The sequence below is a fragment of the Mus musculus genome, chromosome 11, assembly GCF_000001635.26.
Source record: "Mus musculus strain C57BL/6J chromosome 11, GRCm38.p6 C57BL/6J".
NCBI lineage: Eukaryota > Metazoa > Chordata > Mammalia > Rodentia > Muridae > Mus > Mus musculus.
In genome coordinates, this window is record NC_000077.6 from 55466722 (window position 1) to 55491132 (window position 24411).

The window sequence follows — 24411 nt, forward strand, 5'->3', positions numbered from 1 at the left end:
GAGTTCTCAGCCCTAAATGGGATGCCAGTATTACCTTTTATGGCTCTTTGTGGAATGGGGGCAGAGACAGTGGGACGATTCAGGACACAACAGGGCATCTGCCCATATGAACCTACAGTGACAGTGACAGCATGCACCTGGGAGAAGTCTAGCCAGAGGATGCTCAGCAGTTTTACCCTTAGCTGAGGAGCTACTGGCAACTGGTTACTAGGAGAGAGAAGGTCAGGTTTCCTCAGGTGGAGGGCACCAGATAGGCCCCCATTGCTCCAGTAGATTGTCCTACGTCCATGCACATAGTGGCAGTACTATATGAACCCAGTGGGAACCCCATGGAATTAGGGGGAGAAGGAATAGGGTGGCCTTGAATGAAACACTTCACATGCATGTATACGATTCTCAAACAACAAAAAAAGATATGTATCTTTACAGATTTTCCCCCCCTTATAAATATATCTTTAGGGCTGGTGAGATGGCTCAGTGGGTAAGAGCACCCGACTGCTCTTCCGAAGGTCAGGAGTTCAAATCCCAGCAACCACATGGTGGCTTACAACCATCCGTAACGAGATCTGACTGGAGTGTCTGAGGACAGCTACAGTGTACTTACATATAATAAATAAATAATAAAAAAAAATCTTTAAAATAGTGTTTTAAAAGCTAGTTTTGGCGGTGCACTGCTTTAATTCCAGCTGAGGCAGAATGGGGAGGGTGTTTATGAGTTCCAGGCTGTGATTATGTTATTACTTAAACAAACAATATGGAGAGAGAGAGAGAGAGAGAGAGAGAGAGAGAGAGAGAGAGAGCCAGCGAGCAAAGCCAGCGGGGAACACTGGTATTGTATTGAAAAGAATTCTTGTGAAAATCTGCCAAAGCTCTCTGAATAAGGTATTACAATTTTTTTCCCCTGCAAAACCCAATACGAATCTCAAATCTCCTGGTTTATTAACAAAAACAAAAAAACAAAACAAAACAAAAAAGCCTTCCAGATGGGTGTGGGGTCTCATCCCTTTAATTCCAGCATTCGGGAGGCAGAGGCAGGGGATCTCAGAGTTAGAGGACATCTGGTTTGCACAGAGAAGTTCCAGGATAGCCAGGGCTGTTTTTAAAAACAAACAAACAAGCCGGGCGTGGTGGTGCACGTCTTTAATCCCTGCACTCGGGAGGCAGAGGCAGGCAGATTTCTGAGTTTGAGGCCAGCCTGGTCTACAAAGTGAGTTCTAGGACATCCAGGGCTATACAGAGAAACCCTGTCTCGAAAAAACAAACAAACAAACCCAACCAACAAAGCCTCTACAGCTCCAAATTAAAGCCCACATTCCTTGGTTGGGCTAGCAATCCTACCAAGCGTTCCTAGAAGGAGGTTCCCACTGGAGGCTCAATGCTAGCTGCCTGTTGATAGGCTCTGACCCAGTGCTGGAGCACTGCACTGTCTCTTGGTTCCTGGCTTCCGGATTCCAGGTTCTGCCTGGCTGCCTTTTCCTTCCAGCCTGGGCTGGGCGAGCCCTTTCCCTTTGCACGTGGGAACTGTGCACGTGTTCCTTTTGGAAACTCGCTGTAACACTTTAACACCTGTATTTTCGGTATTTAAGAGGTTAGGGCAGGAGGATGGCGAGTTCGAGATCAGCCTAGGGTATGGTAAATCCAGCTCAGCATAGGCTACAAGGGGAGACCTTGCCTCGAAAAGCCCTGAAACAAAACAAATTAATGCGAGTTTAGCTTGCTTTCAGGATTTCATGTCACTCAGAATGGCCTTGGACTCGTGTAGCTCAGGATGGCCTGGAATTCTCCCTGCCTCCAGGGAACACAGACTAGTCTAGTTTGTGTTTAGCATTTGGATCACAGCTCTTAATATAAAATGCTCATGGTGGCCAGAAGGCTCACAAAACCCCCCCGAGTTGGGGTCAGCAGCAGACTGAGGTACTACTATTTGGACCCTGGAGCCTTTATGGGGGAACCTTAGGCGTGTCTGCCTAGGAGTTGGGTAAAGTTCCCATTTCAGTTTGAAAAGCATGTGACAATGGCTGGTGGTGACGCATCCTATAACTTTCGCCAGCCAGAGGGTGATCAAAGATGGGATGTTGTCTCTGCAATCACAAGATTGGAAAACCTGAAAACGTCCAGGAGCCACCCGGGCACGCCAGCTTGGAAGCCACCCGGGAACAAGAGCATTCCCAAACGCCAGGGAGGCTGCCTCGCGGTATGCTCTGGGGTGCCGACCAAGCCAGTTTCGCTGTCCTCGGTCGCCACTGCATTCGTGCTGAGTAATGCTAAGGGTCAGCAGCTCCTGCTCTTCCGAAATGCATGCAAAAAAAGTTTTGATGCGAAGAGAAAAAAACCAAACCAAAAAAACAAAACCCGGGAAACTGTTACTTAGATCCCGGGTACCAGAGTCGCCTGGGAAGGCGGGAGACCGGTCCTCGAGGACAGGATTCAACCTAAGAGGAAGAGAAAGGAAAGGGAACGGAAGACGCAGCTAGTCCATCCTCTTAACCGCTCCAGAGGGCACGGCGGCCCTGGGGCTGCCTTTGGAGAGGGCCATCCCTCCCTGTCAATCAGCTCCATTCGGTGTTGCGATTGGCTGGGGGCTTCCTTGCTCCCCGCCCGCGCCTACCTCCTAGTTGCATGGGGTTTACTTCCCCAAAGTACACGGGCCCCACCTTGTGGATCAACCGCTCCTGCCTGGACAGTGGGTTTCCGCCCAGAAAAAGAAATGTAAGCCAATGAGAACGGGTGCATGCAACTATTGGCTTGTCTGAGTGTCGCTCTCAGTGCATCCCGCCCTCATTTTTATAGACCATCTGAGTATTGGCGAGGTTTCGTGTCCATCTGGGCTCTAGCTCCTTCAGTTATAGGCAGATGCGGCAGCCACTCAGGAGCTCGGCCTCTAGACAAAGACGCTGTCCAATCATAGCCAAGGGGCGCGGTGGCGAGGCGGCCATTGGTCCCTGCATGCGACCGGGAGCAGCAGGTTCGGCTGAGCGCGGCTATATAGCGGGCGGCGGGCACGCGTGCCGCGGCATCGCGCGAGGGACGCCGCCACCTCCTCCCACGTAGCAGCCCTGTCCTCCCGCTCAGCCGCGCAGGTACTTGGGCCCGCGGGTGGGGCTGATCGGATGCGGGCCGGGCATGAGCCGAGCTGCGGCCGCGAGCGGGGCGCCCCGGGAGACCGCGCGGCGCGTCCCCACCCCCACCAACGGCCGGCGCGGCCTCCTGCCTGCGCTTTAGGGCCCGCGCGTGGTCCACCGCACCAACGGCGGGCGTCACGCGTCTGGCCGGCCCTGCGTGCTCCACGCGCATTCTCTGGCGCGCGCCGGCTCTTCCGGATGGTATAGCTGGGCCTGGACCCTAAGGAAGCCTTCGGATATGGGGATGGGGGTTGGGGGAGCCCAAGCTGAGAGCGTGATCGCGCCTCCCAGGGTTGCAGAACGGAGGCGCGCGACCCCGGGTTCAAGGGCTCAGTGGTGCAGAGACAGCCACGCCAAGACGTGATCTCTCCAATCCCCCCACTGTTTCCCCCTGCACTATGCCGAGAGTTCCCTTTTTTCCCGCCCTTCCCGGTCACCTGGGTGCAATCAGGTAGGTCCAGTCAACAGGAGAACGAGGTGGAATCAAGGCCCTCTGTAGGGAAAGGACAGGCATCTGTGCAGGCTACGTGGCTGTGGGACACCATCGGCCACTGAGCTCTTGAATCTGAGGTGCAAACCCCAGTATAAGAAGTCCCGTGGTGGCATCTGCGAGCCAGTGGGGGACTCCAGAGAAGAGATTAGGAGTGGGGTTTTGAATGACAAAGGAAGACTTAGCTTTCTTCGCACTTACATAGATAGATAGATGCGCCTCCAAGTTAGCTTCTGGGAAAAATAGAGAAAAATACAGTGAGTGTAATGTAATCGAGTGTGCCTCTCAGCAGGTCCGAAACGCACCTCGAGGTAACGGGAAATTCCCGCCAACAGGAAGTCAAACTCTGACATTAGATCTTGACTCTTCAAGACCCCTTTTTAACTTAGAATGTTTTAGTTGTGAATCAGAACAAACTTAGATTAAAAAAACCTTTGTTTGAGAAGGTCGTAAGTCCAAGGAAACAAAGTGTTTAAATTCTTACAAGAGTTGAAGTTAAAGTTTGAAATTGGATAGGACCGGCCCGGGCTTCAGTGCAGAGGTGGAGCACTTGGCATGGAATACAGGAAGCCCCGGGTTCAGTCACCAGAGCCACAAAAATAAGTCACATCTGAAATTGCTGGGGAGAGGATGGTGTCCAGTGTCCAGTTATTGTGCAGTGGGTCACAGTCACCGATTGGGTTTGTTGGCAAGCACAGCCATTAGGTCTCCTGCCGAACCATCGATGATCAACTGCCTTTTTTAAAAATTCTTACTGTGGAGCCCTTCCTGGCCTGGAATTCAAGAGGATCTCAGAATCTTCTCGGTGCCAAGAGTTAAGGTGCCTCCACTAAGCCCAACCGAGTAATTTATTTTAGTACTTACTTGGTTTGACTTCTACGGGTTGCAAAGCTATTTTCAAGGATCTGTGGTCAGCCTATCTTTCTATGCTGAGGATTGCCTTTAACCCCTGGCTAGAAAGCACGTTAAATGGCAGATGTTTCACATCGAAGACTACAACAGAAGTTTCAGGACTAGTTCTTGAGGGGCACATCCTTGCAAAAAGTTAAAGACCACTGACATTTAACAAAGTGGCAACGAAGAACCAAACGCTGTGGGGATGCATGCTGAATTTAACTGCCTTGCTTCTGAATATAACATTGTTTCCTTGGAACGGGTTCTACTTAACCTGCACGGAGGGGTAGGCGAATGTTAGTAATTCATCACCTTTTAAAATAAGGCAGTGACCTGCTTTCTAACTTGGGAAGTTTGAGTCCAGGTAGTGTTACTGAGGTCAGATATATCAAGGGGAAATGATCGAATTGAAGGGGATGGCTATTAATCTCATCCCCACACATTCAAAAGACTCTTGGCCTCAGGCAGGTGCTTAGTAGGATAGGGATAGATAGAAACTGACTCCTTAGCTCAGTGTCAGAAAGCAGTGAATTGAAGCAGTGACTGACCGCCTTGGCTGCTCCCTTCCGAGCAGGTCAGAGGTTACTGCTGGTGGAGGTGTCTTTTGAGCTAAGGTTCTAACAGGTACTACACTGCGCAGTTTCTTTTTCTTTTCTTTTCTTTTTTCTTTTTTTTTTTTTTTTTGTCTCGAGACAGGGTTTCTCTGTATAGTCCTGGCTGTCCTGGAACTCACTTTGTAGACCAGGCTGGTCTTGAACTCAGAAATCCGCCTGCCTCTGCCTCCCAAGTGCTGGGATTACAGGCGTGCGCCACCACATCTGGCTAGTTTCTTTTCTTTTAATTCACATTCTGGTTTTTAGTTATCAGCTGTCAGTATAGTGCCTGAGCATTAGATTTTTAGAAATGTCTGTTCTTGACCCTGCTTGAAAGCAGGTTGGCTTTTTTTTTTTTTCAAAATTGTCATCTTTTATATACTAGATTTTCCTGTATTTTTTTAAAAAGATTTTATTATTATATCTAAGTTCACTGTAGCTGTCTTCAGACACCCCTGAAGAGGGCATCAGATCTCATGGATGGTTGTGAGCTACCATGTGGTTGCTGGGATTTGAACTCAGGACCTTCAGAAGAGCAGTCAGTGCTCTTAACCACTGAGCCATCTCTCTAGCCCTTCCCTGTATTTCTGTTGTTGGTTTGTTTGTTTTGTTTTTTTGAGACAGGGTTTCTCTGTGTAGCCCTGGTTGTCCTGGAACTCACTCTGTAGACCAGGCTGGCCTCGCACTCAGAAATCCGCCTGCCTCTGCCTCCCAAGTGCTGGGATTAAAGGTGTGTGACACCACGCCCGGCTTCCCTGTATTTCTGAACTCGATGGAAAGCACAAGGCATAGGTTAGCTTTAAGTTTTTTGTTTTGTTTTGTTTTCGGTTTTTCGAGACAGGGTTTCTCTGTATAGCCCTGACTGTCTTGGAACTCACTTTGTAGACCAGGCTGGCCTTGAACTCAGAAATCCGCCTGTCTCTGCCTCCCGAGTGCTGGGATTAAAGGTGTGTACCACCAAACCCAGCTTTTTTGTTTTTGTTTTCGGGCTTTAGGTTTTTTAAATAAGGTTTACACTTGCATATGGTTTTTCTTTTTTTTCCCCACTTGGAGATAGGTCTTTCTGTGTAGCCCTGGTTGTCCTGGAACTCACTCTGTAGACCAGGCTAGCCTTGAACTCAGAAATCCTCCCATCTCTGCCTCCCAAGTGCTGGGATTAAAGGCGTGCACCACCACTGCCCGGCTAGCATATGGTTTTTTAATGAATTAGTCCAAGGTAACAGGTTTAATAGAAAACTGAATTTGTAACCCAAACCAAGTTTAAGTTCTAGTGCTGAAGTAGAGTTGTGTGCTGTAGAGTTTATATTACATTGCTGACCTAGAGAGGGGTAATTGTCAAGTAGGCAGATCAAGCTAGGTGTGGCGGTGCACTTTTTTTAACTCCAGGACTCCGAGGCAGAGACAGGGAGAGCTCTTGAGTTCCAGGCACCAGCCTTGTCTATATAGTGAGTTCCAGGCCAGCCAGAGCTACACAGTAAGACCCTGTCTTGAGAGAAAGAAATAATGTCCCCTTTCCCCTGTAGTTGTCACAGTTAGTGGGGAACCTTTGCCCAAGCTCGGGAGAACCTTCGTCCAACCTCAGGAGTTAAATTTAGAGTCAGCAGCTGTCACCCCACTTGGAGCTGGTAACTACTGGCTGTTAGCTAGAAATACTCACTATTCTCTACTTAGCTAGAAATATTTACTATTCTCTACTTGTTTTTATTTTTTATTTATTTTTATTTTTTTAAAATGTGCAACTTTATTTGGGAAAGCCGAGCTGCTAGCCAGGTGAATACTTGCATTACTTGCATTACTTGCATTACTGCATTACTGAGTGGGAAGAAAGCTGCAGCCCAGGAAGGCTTTGCAATGCTGTTCTTTAGCGGGTGCTGCATTTTAGGTGTAAAAGGCAACAAGCAATGCGTTTCTCTGGTCACTAGGCCGTTATTTGCTGTGGCAGACTAAAACCAGGACCCCATTTCGAATTGACTCTTACTGAACCACAACCCCAGGTACTTCTGGTGTTTGAAAAATGGTCTCAGGGTTATCTTGGGCTACGGGGTTCAGGCCAGCCTGGATTACGTGAGACTCCATCTTAAAAAGAAAATGCTGGCACGTCCACCTGTACATTGTGGGATCTGAGGAGTTGGAATTCTTACTCAGAATTGAGTGTAAGATGCCTTTTCCTTTGTCAGTTTTTCTTTTTGTGGTGCTTGGAATCAAACCAGACCCAGAACCAGGACCCTGTGCATGCTGGGCTAGTGTTCTGCCCTTGAGTTACAGCCTACATTTAGGGGTGTTGCTGTCCAGCACAGGCTACCTGGGCTCCTGGGGCTGGGGTTAAGGAGTGGGCTACCACACATGGGTTAAGTAGTTTTCCGCTAACTTTGGAATGGCAGGGCTACTCAGGGAGAAAAACACCCAAATTATCCAGCTTACTGATGATACTTCCTGGAAAAGTTAGTATCTGATATAGTTCTAGATTTTTAAAAGAATCGTAATAGGTCTGCCTACCTCATCCTATGCAGTCAATGTGTACTTATAACAAATTGGTAAACTCTGTTGACATAGGCTTTATTTTGGTTTCCTCAGGTGCTTCTGCAATGTACTTTCTCTGTTTCAGGATCCATTCCAAAGTCTTCTTGTCTCCTTAGTGTCCTCTCATCTGTGAGTTTCTGTTCTCTGTCCTTCATGACCTTGACACTTAGGGTCGTATTTGGGTTTGTCTTATGGCTGGATTGGGTTAGTGGTTCTGTGGGAGGACTGCAGAGGTCTATACCACAATCTCCTATGGCATCCATGGCACTGTATCGTACCTGTATGGTGTGGGGAGAGTGAAGTGGCTGTTTCCCTATCCACTCTGGTTAGGTCCTGCTCATACCCAAGGGAAGGGAGATGTGGGACTATTTCCTTTAGGAGAGAGAATCTGAGTTTGTAGGCACGTATATTAAAGTTGCTAACATTTATGGGGTTTTGTTAGAAACTCTCACTATGTAGACCAGGCTATTCTTGCACTCTGAGATCTGCTTGCCTCTGCCTCCTTAGTTCTCTTTTAAAGGCAAAGGCAGCCGGGCTTGGTGGCGCATGACTTTAATCCCAGGACTTAGGAGGCAGAGGCAGGCGGATTTCTGAGTTCAAGGCCAGCTTGGTCTACAGAGCGAGTCCCAGGACAGCCAGGACTACACAGAGAAACCCTGTCTCGAAAAACCAAAAAGAAAAAAGGCAAAGGCTTATGTAACTACACCCAGCTAGGTTATTTATTGATTTATTTATCCATCTATTTTGATGTAGGGTCTCCTATAACCTAATCTGGCTTCTAATGCTTGATTCTTCTGCCTGTGTCTCTCACATGTTTTGAAGCCATGAATTTTTTTTTTAAAGATTTTATTTATTTATATGAACACACTGTAGCTGTCTTCAGACAGACCAGAAGAGGACATTGGATCCCATTACAGATGGTTGTCAACCACCATGTGGTTGCTGGGAATGGAACTAAGGACCTCTGGAAGTTAGTGCTCTTAAAAGCTTAGCCATCTCTCCAGCCCCTCATGATTTTTTTTTTTAGTAGTCTGATTTCCCTAAAGCTTTCCTACTTAATTTTACAATTTATATATATATATATATATATATTTTTTAAAGATTTATTTATTTTATATGAGTACACTGTTACTCTCTTCAGAGACACCAGAAGAGGGCATTGGATGTCATTACAGATGGTTGTGAGCCACCATGTGGTTGCTGGGAATTGAACTCAGGACCTCTGGAAGAGCAATCAGTGCTCCTAACCTCTGAGCCATCTCTCCAGCCCCCTATTTATATTATTATTTACATTATTTATTTATATTTATTTTGTCTACTACTTTATTTTTGTTGTTTTGAGACAGGATTTTCTGTCTCCCAGGCTAGCCTTGATCTGCCTCAACCTCCTGAAATGCTGGGATTCCAGTAGACCCAGCTCCCCTTGATAATTCAGTGATTTGATTTTATCAGTGGGACCTTATGGTATTTGATTCTTTGAGTTGTGCCTAGTATTAACTAATTTTTGGTGATTTGTATGTTAATGTTTTGTTGGTATAATCACTGTGCCCCCTCCTTTTCTCTTTGTGGTACTGGGCAGTAAATCTAGGGCCTTGGACATGATAGGCCAGCACTGAGCACGCTGTGTTCCCAGGCCTCTTGATTTGAGCCACTTGCCTTGGTTGGTCTTGAACTCTGGAGCCGAGACAGGCTTTGAACTTGTAGTCTCCCAAGTAACTGGGCTCATGTTCCTTGAGGCCTGGCTGTTTCTCTGTTGTTACTTAAGTATTTTCTTACTTGGCTTTAAATAATGGGGTGTTTTGCCTAGCTCAACTTAAAGTTAGCCTTTCACCAGAGAGAGTTTTGGAGGGATTATGGCAGGTAGTGAGTCCAAAGGATTTAGATGACTTAGGTGACAGGTTGTCCCATCTAGTACTGGGCTACACTTGCTTCTGAAGAGATTGACAACAAAGAAGCAACAAAGTTACTCTGGTTCTGGTTCTGGAAAGTCACTGTTTCAGTTTGAGTCTTATTTCAAACATTGAAATACAATGTATACCTCCAAACACAGGTAACTCCTTTATATTCTCATTGTTAAGATGTTTAGATTTGTTTTTTGTTACTCTTGATACATTTGTAAAATAGTCAAAATGACACTAAGTAGAGAATAATTTATTGCATTGCTTTTTAAAAGACTTGAGCAAGTTCATTTCCTGTGTTCATGTGCATGGGTGCTTGTGTGTGTACATACATGCATAGTAAATAAATATTAAAAGATGATCAACCTGGCATGGTGGTGTACACCTTTATTCCTAGCAGTCAGGAGTCAGGCAGGTAGATATTTCAGTTCCACACCAGCCTGCTCTATGTGGTAAAGGTAAGGGTGAGACCTTACCTTTAAGAAAGCCAGGGTTGGGGGTGTGTAAAGACTAATTTTCCCATGTAGATTTCCGCTACATTCTGTCTTTTCGGGAAACCATTTTAATGTCTTTTCAGGTGATTTTATTAGTATAGGGGAAAATTTAAAGATGGCTTTATCAGGATCTAATGGGATAGTACATACATTTAAAGGGGTGATCTGATGTTTATGTAGTTATCAGCACAATCAAGATAGCAAACTGTTTATCCCTGCAAAAATACTCCCAGTACCCCTGTGTGTTCCCTCCTAGATAAGGAAACTGAGCCAGCAGGTTCCAGTTTAGCCTGGACAATTTAATGAGATCCTGCTTAGAGAAAAAGCCTGCCTAGCATTCACTGAGTTCCAACCAAGCACTGGGGAAAAAAGAGTCCTTGGTTAACTTAACTGCCATGTATGTAGTTTCTTTGGAAGGTTGGCTTCTGTTTGCTGATTTGGTTTGGCCCATTTCAAGAATAAGGGATAGGTGAACTTGTGCGTGCTCACAGAGGCCACTAGGCTCATTAGAACCTTTGATGCTGGAGTTAAAGGCAGTTGTGAGCTATCCTGTGCTGGTGCTGGGATCTGAGTGAGCACTAAGTGTTCTTGATCACAGAGCCATCTCCCAACCTGCCCCTTGAGTTTGCTGTTTGGGTGTGTGTATTAAACTGTATCACTGTTTCTTAAAGAATGAGGTATGCTTACTTGTGTTTGTACTGTTCTTTGGAATTAGTCATAAGTATGTAGGTGTGTTTATTGCAGTATGGAGAATTGAACCCAGGGCCTTGTTCATGCTGGTTAGACACTCTGCCACTGAGCCACAAGCCCAGTTCAAACACTGTTGCGATAAGTTAGTTCCATGGATCCCTTTGGCTATTTTCTTAGCTAAGGACAACTATCTATCTGGCTTTACTTTGCAGGTATTGAAAATGGCGTTGAGACATTTTCCTCAGTACTACATGGTGCTTTTTAAAACAGTTGACCTGTTTTATTAAAATTGCTTTTTAGATCTTTTTCTGGGTGGTTTCAAATTCATTCTGCAACCCAGGGTGGCCTTGAACTCAGGATCCTCCTGCTGGGGCTCACTCAGAACTGGGATTACAATTGTGAACGTCTTCCGCCTGGATTTCTGTGTTGACTTCCTGATTATTATACAGAGTATGACTGTTAGTCTGGTAAACCGGGCCTTAGTCCTGTTATTGTGGTGTAGTAAGTGTTGGTTTTCAGTTTTGGGAGTGATGCTTTTAAGGTTTTTATTTTATTTTTATTTTATTTTCCTTTAGTGTCCTGTGGTATAAGCAAGCTCAGCCAGTTCCTCGTTGATGTTGCCAATCTTATATTTTACATAGAAGGCAACAGTTAAGTCTCTTTTTGTCTTATGCTATGGTGAGTTCTTTGTAGATGGGCCCAGGAGAGAATTATTCTTTCCAGACTCTGTCCTCATAGTCCAGCACCCACCTTTGCTTGTTACTTACTGATTGCCTGAGAAGAGATAGTTTTTAAAAAAGATTTATTTATATATTTTATGTGTATGAGTACACTGTTTCTGTCTTCAGACACCCCAGAAGAGGGCATTAATTCCCACTACAGATGGTTGTGAGCCACCATGTGGTTGCTGGGAGTTGAACTCAGGACCTCTGAAAAGGTAGCCGGTGTGTCTTAACCACTGAGCCATCTCCAGCCCCGAAGAAGAGAGAGTTTTTTTTTTAAAAAGATTTATTTATTTATTTATTTATTTATTTATTTTTAAAGATTTATTTATTATAAGTACACTGTAGCTGTCTTCAAACACACCAGAAGAGGGCGTCAGATCTCATTACGGGTGGTTGTGAGCCACCATGTGGTTGCTGGGAATTGAACTCAGGACCTTCGGGAAAGCAGTCAGTTCTCTTACCCACTGAGCCATCTCACCAGCCCAGAAGAGATGGTTTTAAATGTTTTGTTTGTTGTCTGTCTGGTACTTCCTGGGAATTGCTAGTTCTGCTTTGATTATGTGCCCTGCTTTGCATTCTAGGCAAGTGCTCTATTCCCAAACTGGATTGTTTCTTTAGTAGTTTTTGGTCTTTGGTGCTGGGAACTGAACCCACCTAGGGCCTTGTTCATGCCAAACATGTTTGTTTTGCAGCACTGTACACTGTGGATAGTAACTTCTTATATTCTATTGTTCAAACTTTAGAACTACCACTTAGAGTGAGCCATTGACATGCTAGGTTTTGATTTTGTTGGAAAGAGTAAGCAGAGCTATTGAGACTTTGGCGGTGGGATGGCTGGCTTTCATCGGTCCTGCTCCCCGTGTGTCAGCACTGGAGTGGACAGGGGTGGCTGTCCGGACTTAGGGGGAGGACCCTTAATCAGCTCTGTCCATTTCATTAAAGACGCTATGAGATCTAGCAACCTGAGGTCAAGTGAGAAGTTTTGAAAATGTATGTACAAACTTGTAAGCCTGTACAAGCTATTCCAGCCAGTATAGGAAGTGTGTGTGTGTGTGTGTGTGTTAATATGTTGCTGCTTTTTCTGTTGTGGCTCTGAGGCTGACTCCAGATCTGGCAGGTGAGCCCTCTACTTCTGACTCCCACCCCTGCAGTCCTGTATGTTTTATGATTTGAGTTTCTTTTTTGAAAATGGATTTTTTTTTTTTTTTAGCTGGGCATGGTGGCACACGCCTTTAATCCCAGCACTTGGGAGGCAGAGGCAGGTGGATTTTTGAGTTGGAGGCTAGCCTGGTCTACAGAGTGAGTTCCAGGACAGCCAGGGATATACAGAGAAACCCTGTCTCGAAAAAACCAAAACCAACCAAACAAACAAAAGGCGTGCACCACCACTGCCCGGCAAATGGATTTTTTTCATGCAGTATATTTTGATTACATTTTTCCATCCCCTACCTCCTCCCAGATCTTCTTCACTTTCCCACCTATCCAAATCTACAACCCTTCTTTTTCTTTCATTAGAATACAAACAGGCATCTAGTAGTAGTAAAGTAAAATAAGGTAAAATAAAAACAAAGACCAGAATAGAACAACAAACAAACTGGAAAAAAAACCAGCCAAAGAAAAAGCACGGGAAACACAGACACACAGAAAGCTCAGATTCAAAATTGGAGACCATCATATATAACCAGAGGATCTGTTGAAGGTTTAAAAAAAAAAAAAAGGCCCAGGCAAGCACTGTGAAACAAAAAACCCTCCAAAAATACCATTGAGTTCATTTTGTGCTAGCCATCGACTGCTGGGCATAGTGTGTCTTTTTAAGTGAGGGTCTGTTAGCGAAAACTTATTTTACCTTTGTGAGTGGTTATCAGTTACTGAGAGAGCTTCTTGGTTAGGGGTGGGGGCTTGTGTCCTCTCTTAACACTGGGACTCTTTCTGGCCCTGTGTATGCTGCCACAGTCTCTGGTTCTTGTGTCAGCTTTGTTGTGTCTAGAAGCCCTGTTTCCTTGGTGTCTCCTGTCTCCACTGGCTCATATAATCTTTCTGCTTCTTCCTCTGTTGGGTTCCCTTAGCCCAGAGGGAGGGATTTGATGGAGACAAGCCATTTAGGACTGAATGTGCCAAGGTCTCTCACTCTGTACATTGTCCAGTTATGGGACTCTGTATTTGGCCCCATCTACTGTAGGAAGATGCTTCCGATAATGGCCGAGCAGGGTTGATATATGAGTATAGCAGAAGGCCATTAGGAGTCATTTTTTCACTATGTTCCTTTAGCAGATAGGTTGTATTTGGTTTTCCTCTAGGTCAATGGCTTATCTAGTCTCAGATATTCTATCCTATGGGTCTTAATTCCAGTGACCAAGTTTATTGAAGGACTGGAGACTTGCAGATTGCTTAATAAAAATGTAAAGTTAGGGGTTGGCAAAATGGCTTAATGGTTCAGAATATTTGCTGTTATTGTGGAAGTTTGATTCCCAGCACCCATATCAGGTGATTCACAACCATCTGTAACCCCAGCTCCAGGGGATTTTGGTCTCTAAGGTGTATGTATGTACGTACATGCGCGCGCGCACACACACACACACACACACGCATAAAAAACAAATTGTAAACATTGAAATGCTACACTTTGTTAAGTGAAAATGGCTTACTTATTAATCTTTCACTTTTTTCTTTCTTTTTTGGTTTTTTGAGACAGGGTTTCTCTGTAGCCCTGGCTGTCCTGGAACTCACTTTGTAGACCAGGCTGGCCTCGAACTCAGAAATCCGCCTGCCTCTGCCTCCCAAGTGCTGGGATTAAAGGCGCCCAGCTGCAGCTATTTCTATAAAGCTCTTTGGAGAGGACACAGTGTAATTAGAAGTTCTGGCTGAGTAAGGAAGGAGCCTTGGGGCCTCCAGCTCCAGGGGGGTTTGGTCTCCTAAATAGAACATCTCCATTTTCACAGATTTGCATTGTTTCCATTTGTTACCATGAGCAGGTTTGTTTCTGGAAAGAATCTGAATTGTTTTGGGGTTTTTAATTGTTTTAGGTTGGACAGAATTGAGTGCTGATAACCTATTGATCCAGTAGTTGAGGCCAAATCTGGAGGAAAATGAATTCTGGGCCAGGCTGGGTTTTACATAGGCTCAGTCTGCTTGGAAGAATTGAGAGTTGACTCGCTTGAGAGCAATGTCAACACGTTCTCAAGGCTGCTGTGTCATCCATGGTTCAGAGAAGAAGGTGAATTAGTCGGACAGTAATTTAAAATGTAGATTACCTTAAACTCGGCAATCCTCCTGTCTCAGCCTCTTACGAGCTGAGATGACAAGCACAAGCCAGGGTGTTTAAGAATTCCTGATGTTCAAGTTATTGTGGGTTCTTTTGGGGGGGGGGTGTTATTTGCCTTACTTGCTTGTAGGGTACAGACCATTGGAGTAAGTCAGGGCGGGAACTCAGGGGGAGCTAGGTGCTTGCTCACAGGTTTGGAGTGAGGTGCCAGCGTATTCTTTCTTGTAATACAAGGTTTGCCGGTGTCTTTGAAGGAGAAGAGAATCATGGCTGAGGTTGCAGGCCGCTCTAGGTCGTTACCTCGGTAACTTCATCGGTGCTCTGAGTTCACAGACGGCAGACTTTCTAAGGAGGGGTGGAGAGTTTTCCAGTTGCTACCTTAAATCTCAAGACCGGAGTCAGATTCTGAGCTCAGTTATTGTAGACAGCCAGGCAAATGTGCAGTCTATGGTAGTTCACCTTCATGATTTTTGTTGACTCGGGATCAGAGTTTCTATTGCTGGTTGCGGCACAGCCCAGTCTTTGTGAAGGCAGACCACTCTCCTGGTGCCTCCTGGAGCTGCTCCATAGGCAGGGCCTTTTTGGTCACGTCATCTGCCAGGTTCATGTTGGAGAACCACACAATTGAATTAACAAAAACAAAATAACAGGACTGGAGAGATGTTTAGTTGTTAAGAACACCTGGTATTCTTTCAGAAGACCAGTTCCTGTCACCCACATGGTGACTTATAAGTATTTGTAACTCTGTAAGTACCAAGTGTACATGTGGTTCACATACATTAAAAAATATTTTAAATAAATTTGTGACTTTTTTTCCTTGGGTCTCATTGAGAACTACCCTGACTGGATTCTATACCTGATCTCACAACTGTAGTTGGAAAATGAACAACCCTTGGGATTCAGGTCTTAGTGAAATGAAGTAAGTGGGTCAGACATTCAAGAATAGTGCAAGAAATGGACCATGCTGCAACTCAGCCCTATGGAGGCTGAGGCAGGGCATTGGGAGTTCTAGGCCAGCTTGGCCCATATTGTGAGACTGTCTCAAACACACACACACACACGCGCACACACGCACAGCAGCCATGTGTAGTGTAAGCACAGTAGGCTGAGCAATGATGATTCTATTATGGGGATCACCCAAGCCAAGAAGTTTGAAGGTGAGTGGAGGCAACACACCAAGATTCTAGCTCAAAAAAGAAAAAAGGAGAAAATAAGCGACATGAGCCAGGCAAGGGTACAGACTGCTATTAGGTCCATGTCATTCGCCCTGCTCAAAAACCTTGATGTCCCATTTGACTACCACATTTTCTACTGATAATAGATTTTGGTGGCTATGCTTATGGGATAGATTAAAGTTGCCATGATCTGAAGAGAGAGGGCTTTGCAGTGTCCTCCCTCTATATGAAATGGCTGGACAGTAAACCACCGCTCATTACAGCTGACACATGTGGTAAACCCAAAGTTTGAGTAATGAACTTGAAAGGATTTCCCCTTCCCATATGTAGCCCTGGCTGTCCTGAAACTCACTCTGTAGACCAGGCTGGCCTTGTACTCAGAGATCACCTGCTTCTGCCTCCTGAGTGCTAGAATTAAAGGCAGCACCTATGGCTCACGACCATCCGTAATGACATCTGATGCCCTCTTCTGGGATGTCTGAAGAGAGCTACAGTGTACTTACATATAATACATAAATACATCTTTAAAAAAAAAGCATGCTTCACTATGCACCACTGCCGCCGCCTCCCTCCCATATTTTAAACAGGGAAGCAATGTGTTTTATCTTTGAAAACCCAATGTTAACAGAGATGTACTTGGGAAAAGTTGTCTGATAATTCTTTTAAGATACTCAATGTCTTCCCAAATTAGTGGGTTAAATGATTTCTTCCTAATATGTAGTAAATGCTATGCTGCTGTTAAGTATATAGATTAAAACTGAAATTGGGTTGGAGAGAAGGCTTGGATTAAGAGTGCTATCTGGGGGCTGGTGAGATGGCTCAGTGGGTAAGAGCACCCGACTGCTCTTCCGAAGGTCTGAAGTTCAAATCCCAGCAACCACATGGTGGCTCACAACCATCTGTAACAAGATCTGACGCCCTCTTCTGGAGTGTCTGAAGACAGCTACAGTGTACTTACATATAATTAATAAATAAATCTTTTAAAAAAAAAAAGAGTGCTATCTGCTTTTCCTCAGAACTTGGATTTGATTTCCATCACCCACAGGGTAGGTAGCTCACTACTGTTCATAACTAGTTCTGAGGCCTCCAAGGGCACCAGGCACTCATGTAGTACATAGACATACATGCAGACAAAGCCCATACATTATACTATAAAACAAAACAACAAAAGCCGTAACGAAACCGATCTCCTTTTATACTGTAAGTAGACTGTATTCACTTTCTTTTGCGTGCATGGTTGGGTAATTTTATCTCTTAAATAAGATGGACTGTGTTGTGTGGCTTTCTTGGGGCGATGTAAGCAAATGTCTGCCTTGGTGAGTCAATGAGCTTGTTGGTCGCTCCCTCGGCAGTTGCTCATCCCAGCCTGGGTGATGACTTACAAAGGCTGCATGGACCTCTACAGGCTGAGCAGTCCCTTGTGCAGCAGTCCTCACTGATGGAAGGACAGCCTTGGGGAGGTGGCGGCGGCCTTGTGGGTCCTGTATGCTTTGGGGAGTCCCTGAGTGAGAACTGTGACTTGAGTTTGTTACTGAGCTCTGTAGTAGTAAGGAAGTGTCTAGGGACTGGAGAGCTGCCGCTGCTGTGAATGCTGCACCTCATCTAGGAACTGTAGTTGAGAAAATGAACAGGGAGGAGGTTGCTGCAGGCACCGTGTCATGTCAGAGGATGTTGAGGATTTACAAGTATCTTTGTAAAACAGAAGTCTACACATTTCCATTATATTGTAAGCTGTTAGATTTAGTAAAAAAATAAAAAAATCTTGTTAACGCTATATATTTGATTTTGATATTCCTTTATCTTACAATAAATCAATGAAAGAATTTTTTATTTCTGGGGTTAAATATTTTTAAATTTTGGCTTTGTCTTCTTTTGAGGTAGGGCCTTATTATATAGGCTTGGCTAGCCTGGAGGTAGAGCTGTAGACTAGGCTAGTCTTAAACTCAAAGACCTGCTTGCCTCTGGTTTCCGAGAACCGGTATTAAAGGAATGCATCACTATATCCAGTTAACTTCTCTTCTTTGTGTCTTTGTGGAACATGTCTTTGCTCAGTGCCTAAAGAGGATGCTGGAGTTACAGATGATTGCTGGGAACTGAACCCACATCTTCTAGAAGAGCAGCCAGTGCTGTTAACCGCTCAGCCTTCTCTCCAGTCCCTGTAACTCTTCATACGCCCCTCCCTTCTACCCTCCCAGGGCCCCAATGCCACAGTTTCTATGTATATCCCTGGCTGTCTTAGAACTCACTCTTGGAGACCAGTCTGGCTTGGAACTCAGAAATCTGCCTGTCTCTCTCCCAAGTGCTGGGGTTAAAGGCCTGTACCACTCACTACCCCATGGCCTCTTTTGGTTACTTTATTTCATTTTATTGTGATTCAAGTAGACTAGAGAGTATGGTAACTGGTACATGGGCATGGACTGTACCAGCTGAGTTGTTGTTGTCTTTGAGTCTAGGATGGGAAAACAAGAGAGGTCTCAGAGTAGTGGGAGCACTGCACGACTGAGTGCTGCCTGCCTTCAGTCCCAGTACAGTGGATCTCTTGAGGTCAGGGCCAGCCTGATCTACAAAGCAAGTTTCAGGACAGCCAGAGCTGTACATAGAAACAGTCTCTTGAGGAACAGAACAAAAAAGGACTGGAAGGCCTTTAAGCGAGCTGCTTAGGAACTTAATAACTGTGGGCTGGCAAATATGTACTGGTGGGGTTTTATCTCTAGATTAAGAAAACCGAATATTTGGAATAGTGAGTTTTTACACTTTTTTTCCTCATGTATTCATCTGATTACAATACATTGGGACGTAAAAACTGGACTGAGTTTGTTCTTATAATGCTTATTCCTTTTCAAACTTTAAACTGGGTGTGATAAACATTTAGGAGGCTGAAGTAGGCAAATCCCATGCCATCCTGGTCTATACAGTGAGTTCCAGGGTAGCTGGCATGGTGCATCTGAGATTCCTAGGAATGCTGATGCTGTGTTGAGTTGGCTTAGCACAGTCCTTTTCAAGCTCTTGTGATTGGTTAACTGACTTGTATTGTTTTACAGGTTGAACCCACCAAAGCGATGGTTATGGAGAAGCCTAGTCCCCTGCTGGTCGGGCGGGAGTTTGTGCGACAGTACTACACTCTGCTGAACCAGGCCCCGGACATGTTGCACAGGTGTGCTCTCAAGTGCCCAGGAGGGGTGTTGTGGGATAGCTCTTCAAATAAGCACCGCTAAATAGAGGTTTAGAAACAGCATAAGATCTCACCATGTTTTGCGGCCCTGGCCTAGCCTGGGATTGAGAGACCTGCCCGCCTCTGCCTCCTGAGTTCTGGGGTAAAGGTGTCCACCACGCCCAGTAAAGACAGATTTACTTTATAGAGCTGTGTTAGTTTGCTAGTGCGGTGGCTCGAATCTGGCATTCTTTTTTTTTTTTTTAATAATTATTTATTTATTATATGTAAGTACACTGTAGCTGTCTTCAGACACACCAGAAGAGGGCGTCAGATCTCATTAGATGGTTGTGAGCCACCATGTGGTTGCTGGGACTTGAACTCAGGACCTTAGCAAGAGCAGTTGATGCTCTTAATCGCTGAGCCATCTCACCAGCCCCCGAATCTGGCATTCTTACACTGTTGCACTATATAACACTGTCTGGACTTAGGATAATTTTTTACACAAGTCGTATTTGCACTATAGTTTCTCTACTTGAGTCAGGCTGGATTTTTTTTTTTAAAGTTTATCATTTCTAGAACAGTCTCTGTTTCTCTTGACAATCCTTTGGTGAAACATTTCAGAAGCTGGTCTCCTCTTGCTGATGCTCAGAGGATTTAAATCTTGATTCACTTTGGAGCAGCAGAAGCAGTCTGCATGTCTTTAACCTCTTCCTTTTCCCTTTTCTTGCTGGGTTTTGTGTCAGTTTTCTTTCTCGTATTGAAAGTTAGTTAAGGTTGTGGTGTCAGGCTCTGCATCAGCATAAGTCTAAACTGGAGCTGGAAGGCCCTGCACACAGGCCTGTCTCACTGATGCGGTTATAGCCTAAGACTTCTGCCATTTCCATGTCCATCAAGGGTGCAGTTGTAGAGGGTCCTGGAGGAGAGAGTAGAAGCTGCTGAAGTGAGTTCCTTTAATAGCTTGAAAATTATAAGGTGCTGTGTGCACTGGTGCACACCTTTAATTCCTGCACTCAGGAGCCAGAAGTAGGTGGATCTCTGTGAGTTCCAGGCCAGCCTGGTCTACAGAATGAGTTCCAGGACAACCAGGGCTACACAGAAAACCTGTCTTGAAAAAAAAGAAAAGTAGCAAGTTAGTGTGCTTTGGTAAGGTAGATGGAAGCAGGATACAGATCCACAGCGCTAGCATGGGCTCTCTTAAGGGTTTATGGAGTTGTCCTTAGATGTCTTCAGTGGTCTTTGGTTGGCATTTTGCTGTTAAAGAACATCTCTCTGATGTTCTTTTAATGAAAATGGTGATTGAGTGCATAGATGAGAGAGGGCTAAAGGGATAAATATTTATACCACCTGTGCACAGGACAACTGTCCCACTGCCTTCTCAGGTGGGAAGGCACCGACTCTTCAGGTCCGTGACAGGGCAGCTGTCTGTCCTCAGTGGAAACAGGAACTTGACTTTGATTTTAAGTGCCTGACTTTGCTGACAAACTCCAAGGCCCTTCCCAACATGATCATCCTACCTACCCTGAAACTTGGAAGTCGGGACTTGAAAACCACACACATGCCTCATGCCTCATTGACTGAGACTGTCCCCACTCGGGCGTGTGCAATGGACTTGTCGTGCACAAACATAAACAGTCCCCGCTGTGAGTCTGCCAGTGAGGCGGATAGGTACCAAGCCTGAACACTAAGTACCTGCACTCCGGGTCCTTGAAGATGAGAAGTAAATTGCCTTCTCTTGTACAGATTTTATGGAAAGAACTCTTCCTATGCCCACGGGGGCTTGGATTCCAACGGGAAGCCAGCAGATGCAGTCTACGGGCAGAAGGTGGGTGCTGTGGACCAGTAGCAGCAAAGAAGGCAGCTCCCTGCCTACTGGGAAGCTGGTACCTAGGGGTGGGTTTCTGTTTAATTCTTTGGTTTGCTGAACACTCTGTGTGTTGTCAGGTTACTTTGATTCTGTGTTAGATTGCTGGCTTCAGCAGAAGAGTGCCATGTTTAAACTTAAAAGGTGTGTATTCAAGGCACTTATTTGATTATTTTATTTTATTTTATTTTATTTTATTTTATTGGTTTTTCGAGACAGGGTTTCTCTGTATAGCTCTGGCTGTCCTGGAACTCACTTTGTAGACCAGGCTGGCCTCAAACTCAGAAATCAGCCTGCCTCTGCCTCCCGAGTGCTGGGATTAAAGGCGTGTGCCCGGCTAATTATTTTATTTTTTGAGACATGATTCAAGTTTTTTGCTATTCTGGAACTTGCTATGTATGTCTGGATATTCCCCTGACTCAGTTTCTCAAGTGCTTAGATTACATATAAAAGTGGCAGGACAGTTGTTTTTAAGGCGCTAAGCTGTGATCACTGGAACTACAGCACACACCCACTGACAGCTGGACTATATTATAACAGTAATACATGTATTCTCTATATGCTGTGTTGGACATTTTTATTTTTTAAAATTTGTTTACAGATGTATTTATGTGTGTGAGTGTTTTGCTAGCATCCATGTCTGCACCATGTGTGTGCTGAGTCCCTGAGGAGGCCGGAAGAGAGCTTTGGATCCTTAGGAGCTGGATGCTGGGAACTGAGCTTAGGTCCTCTCCAGCTCTGAAGTGTTCACATATATTGGTTTGTGGGTGAGTGTGACTGAGTGGTATGCTTGTGGAGGTCAGAGGATACCTTGTCAGGAGTTCTTTGCTTCCACCGTATAGGCCCCAAAGATAACATTCTGGATTATCAGGCCCTATAGCAGGTGCCCTTACCTGCTAAGCCACCTGGGATTTATTTTTTTAACTAGATTTTTGTGTTACTTTATTGTCTCATTGTTGAGACAAATACCTGACAGAAGCAACTTAGGCAGGATGCAGGGCATTCAGGCTCACAGTCCACGTGAGAAAGGCGAGGTAGTAGGGACACAAGGTGAATGCTGGTGCTCAGGTCCCCTTTTGTACAGCACAAAGGTCTCGCCTGTGCAATGCTGCTGTCCCAGCAGAGTGTTTCCTAGGTGATTCTAGGTCTTGTCACGCTGAGTGGAGATGAGCTGGTGTGAGCGTAGCAGGTCTCTGCCCTTCAGTGTACTTGTTGTATAGCTCTTCAGATTGCTTGGAGACTGCTCAACCACTGTGCGAAGGAGCAGGAGGAAGCAGGGCTGAGTGTCAAGTACACATCTGTGAGAAAACAGGGCGGAGCTTGGAGGATCTGCCAGTCTGTTCTTGGTGCTGGCAACTGCTGTTTTAGTTTCTGAACTGGTGAGTTCCTGGGGGATTGACTCTTGCCTCCATTCCTCAGGAAATCCACAGGAAAGTGATGTCACAAAACTTCACCAACTGCCACACCAAGATCCGCCACGTGGATGCTCACGCAACTCTGAATGACGGGGTGGTGGTCCAAGTGATGGGGCTACTGTCCAACAACAACCAGGCTCTGCGGAGGTTCATGCAGACCTTTGTCCTTGCTCCTGAGGTATGTTGCTCTGTAGTGATGGAGTACTTAAAGACTAAAAGCTGTGTGGAGTCCAGATTCCTGGCAGCTCAGGGTTATAGGTATGGCTGCAGGGTAGAGCTGCTCTGTCCTCTTGTCCTAAAGCTGTGGTGCCCTCACTGTAATCTTCAGGAAGATGACTGTTGGGAGGAGCCTCCCCTAAACTGTTGAAATGCAGGAGACTTCGTGTCCCTTCGGCTGGCATCACCTAAGGACAAGGGATCTGTTTCCTAATCACCCTGTTGTCACCACATTTAGAGAACAGTGCTCGGTATATATATAGCTCATGCGGTAACCATGCCTGAGTTTCAGAAAGTAGCTGGCCTTGTCTTGCATAGTTTGTTTTTCTTGATCTGGGATTCTGTATGTAGTTCTCTGTTGTGTTTGTCTGGCCGTGTGTCTTGTTCCCTGTCATTGTAGTCCCTCCCTCCTCTGGTTTGCTTGGCATCGACAGTTCTGAAGAGCAGTCCTGTGTCATTGTCCACGCATCATATACCTTCCTCACTCATCCTTAGTGACCATGGTACTAGAAGTGTCTCTGGTTCCCCTAGGTGATATGTTCAGGTCTTGCCATTGTAAAGTCACATAGTTGTTGTATCTGGTTTATAAATTGTGACTAATCTTGGGATCCTGTATAAACGTGCTGCTCTTTATCAGTTTTGCATACCATAATTCTTTTTCATTTGAGGTTCTTGGCTGAATGGTGACAGATGGGAATGTCTGATACTATCCACCACTCTTGTGTTCATTTATTGGCATTATCTTATAAGGATCCCCTTACCCTACCATTCATTTCTAGTATATTTACTGAGTTATGATTCATTAATAATTGTTTAACATATCCTCATGTCCTGGGTCTTGTTAGTGGGAACCCTTCATGCTGGCCTGTTTTGGTGTGGGCATGGCATGCATGGTTTATGTCCTTGTGTTGACCCTGGCCCTGATCAAGCCCCACTAGCTGATGGTTCCATTCATGATGCTTGTCTGTAGTTGGGTTTCTGAAGGTACCACAGGTGGATGATGAGGGATGGCATCTGCTGTGCCTTCTCCAGAGAGAAGGGCAAGAAAGCTGCATAGATACGGAATCAGCTCATACGGGCTTCATCTGAAAAATTTTATTTAGGATAGTATTTTGTCTTTTTTTTCCTCCAGAGCTGAGGACTGAACCCAGTGCCTTGCACTTGCTAGGCAAGTGCTCTACCACTGAGCTAAATCCCCAAGCCCTTAGGATAGTAAAATACTATCCCTGTCTTAAAAAAAAAACAAGCCCATTTGGATGTTTCTGTTTTGACATAGAACTGCATTATGTAGCTCAGATTGTCCTGGACATCACAGTGACGTCCTGTGTCAGTCATCCTCATTAGTGCTGGAATTGCAAATATTCTAGCCTCACCATTGAGGGTGTAGGCAGGATTTAGAGTAAGATTCCAGCTTTAAAAAATATGTGTATGTGTATATTTTGTCTATGTGTATGGGTATTTTGTCTGCATGCATGTAGTGCCCTCCGAGTCTACAAGAGGGCAGTGGGTTCCCTGGACCTGGACGTACAGATGGTAGTGAGTCGCTGTGTGGGTGTTGGAATTGAGCCGGTCCCCAGCAAAAACAGCCAGTGCTCTAAACCACTAGGCCATCTGTCCAGCCTGGTAATTCCACCTTTTGAGAAGCTGAGTTAGGAAGTTTGCAAGCTTTAGGCAGCCCACAGTAAACCAAGATGGAGGAGGAGGAGCAGGAGAAGAAGACAACTTGATGACATCTTCATATGCAGAGGATTTTATAGCCTATATTGTTAATTACAGACTCAGTTTCCTTCTGTCTTTCAAGGGAAACATTTATCTCCCTTAAGAAAATGTATTATTGTGTAATCCACCTCAGTACACAGAGCACTGTGGTATGTTTTGATATTTCACTTTTTTTTTTGAGAC

The 24411-nt window shown here is 45.2% G+C and overlaps 1 protein-coding gene and 1 non-coding gene across 4 annotated transcripts in view; both read left to right on the forward strand.

Annotated features, from left to right (window-relative positions):
* The first annotated feature begins 2935 nt into the window (after nucleotides 1-2935).
* Nucleotides 2936-24411, forward strand: part of G3bp1 (GTPase activating protein (SH3 domain) binding protein 1) — a 31232-nt gene continuing 9756 nt past the window's right edge. Inside the window, exons 1-4 of one of the 3 annotated variants that reach the window (XM_030246043.1) lie at nucleotides 2937-3080; nucleotides 18905-19017; nucleotides 20397-20839; nucleotides 22298-22471. In XM_030246043.1, coding sequence (XP_030101903.1) covers nucleotides 22316-22471 — 156 coding nt within the window. In that variant the 5' untranslated portion in view covers nucleotides 2937-3080; nucleotides 18905-19017; nucleotides 20397-20839; nucleotides 22298-22315. Of the gene's footprint in view, nucleotides 3081-18904; nucleotides 19018-20396; nucleotides 20840-22297; nucleotides 22472-24411 lie in introns of all 3 variants that reach the window. The other 2 variants (NM_013716.2, XM_030246042.1) reach the window with 2 other exon arrangements.
* Nucleotides 15985-16108, forward strand: Gm12238 (predicted gene 12238). The gene has a single exon (NR_028480.1). It is a non-coding gene; the product is annotated as a predicted gene 12238 (small nucleolar RNA).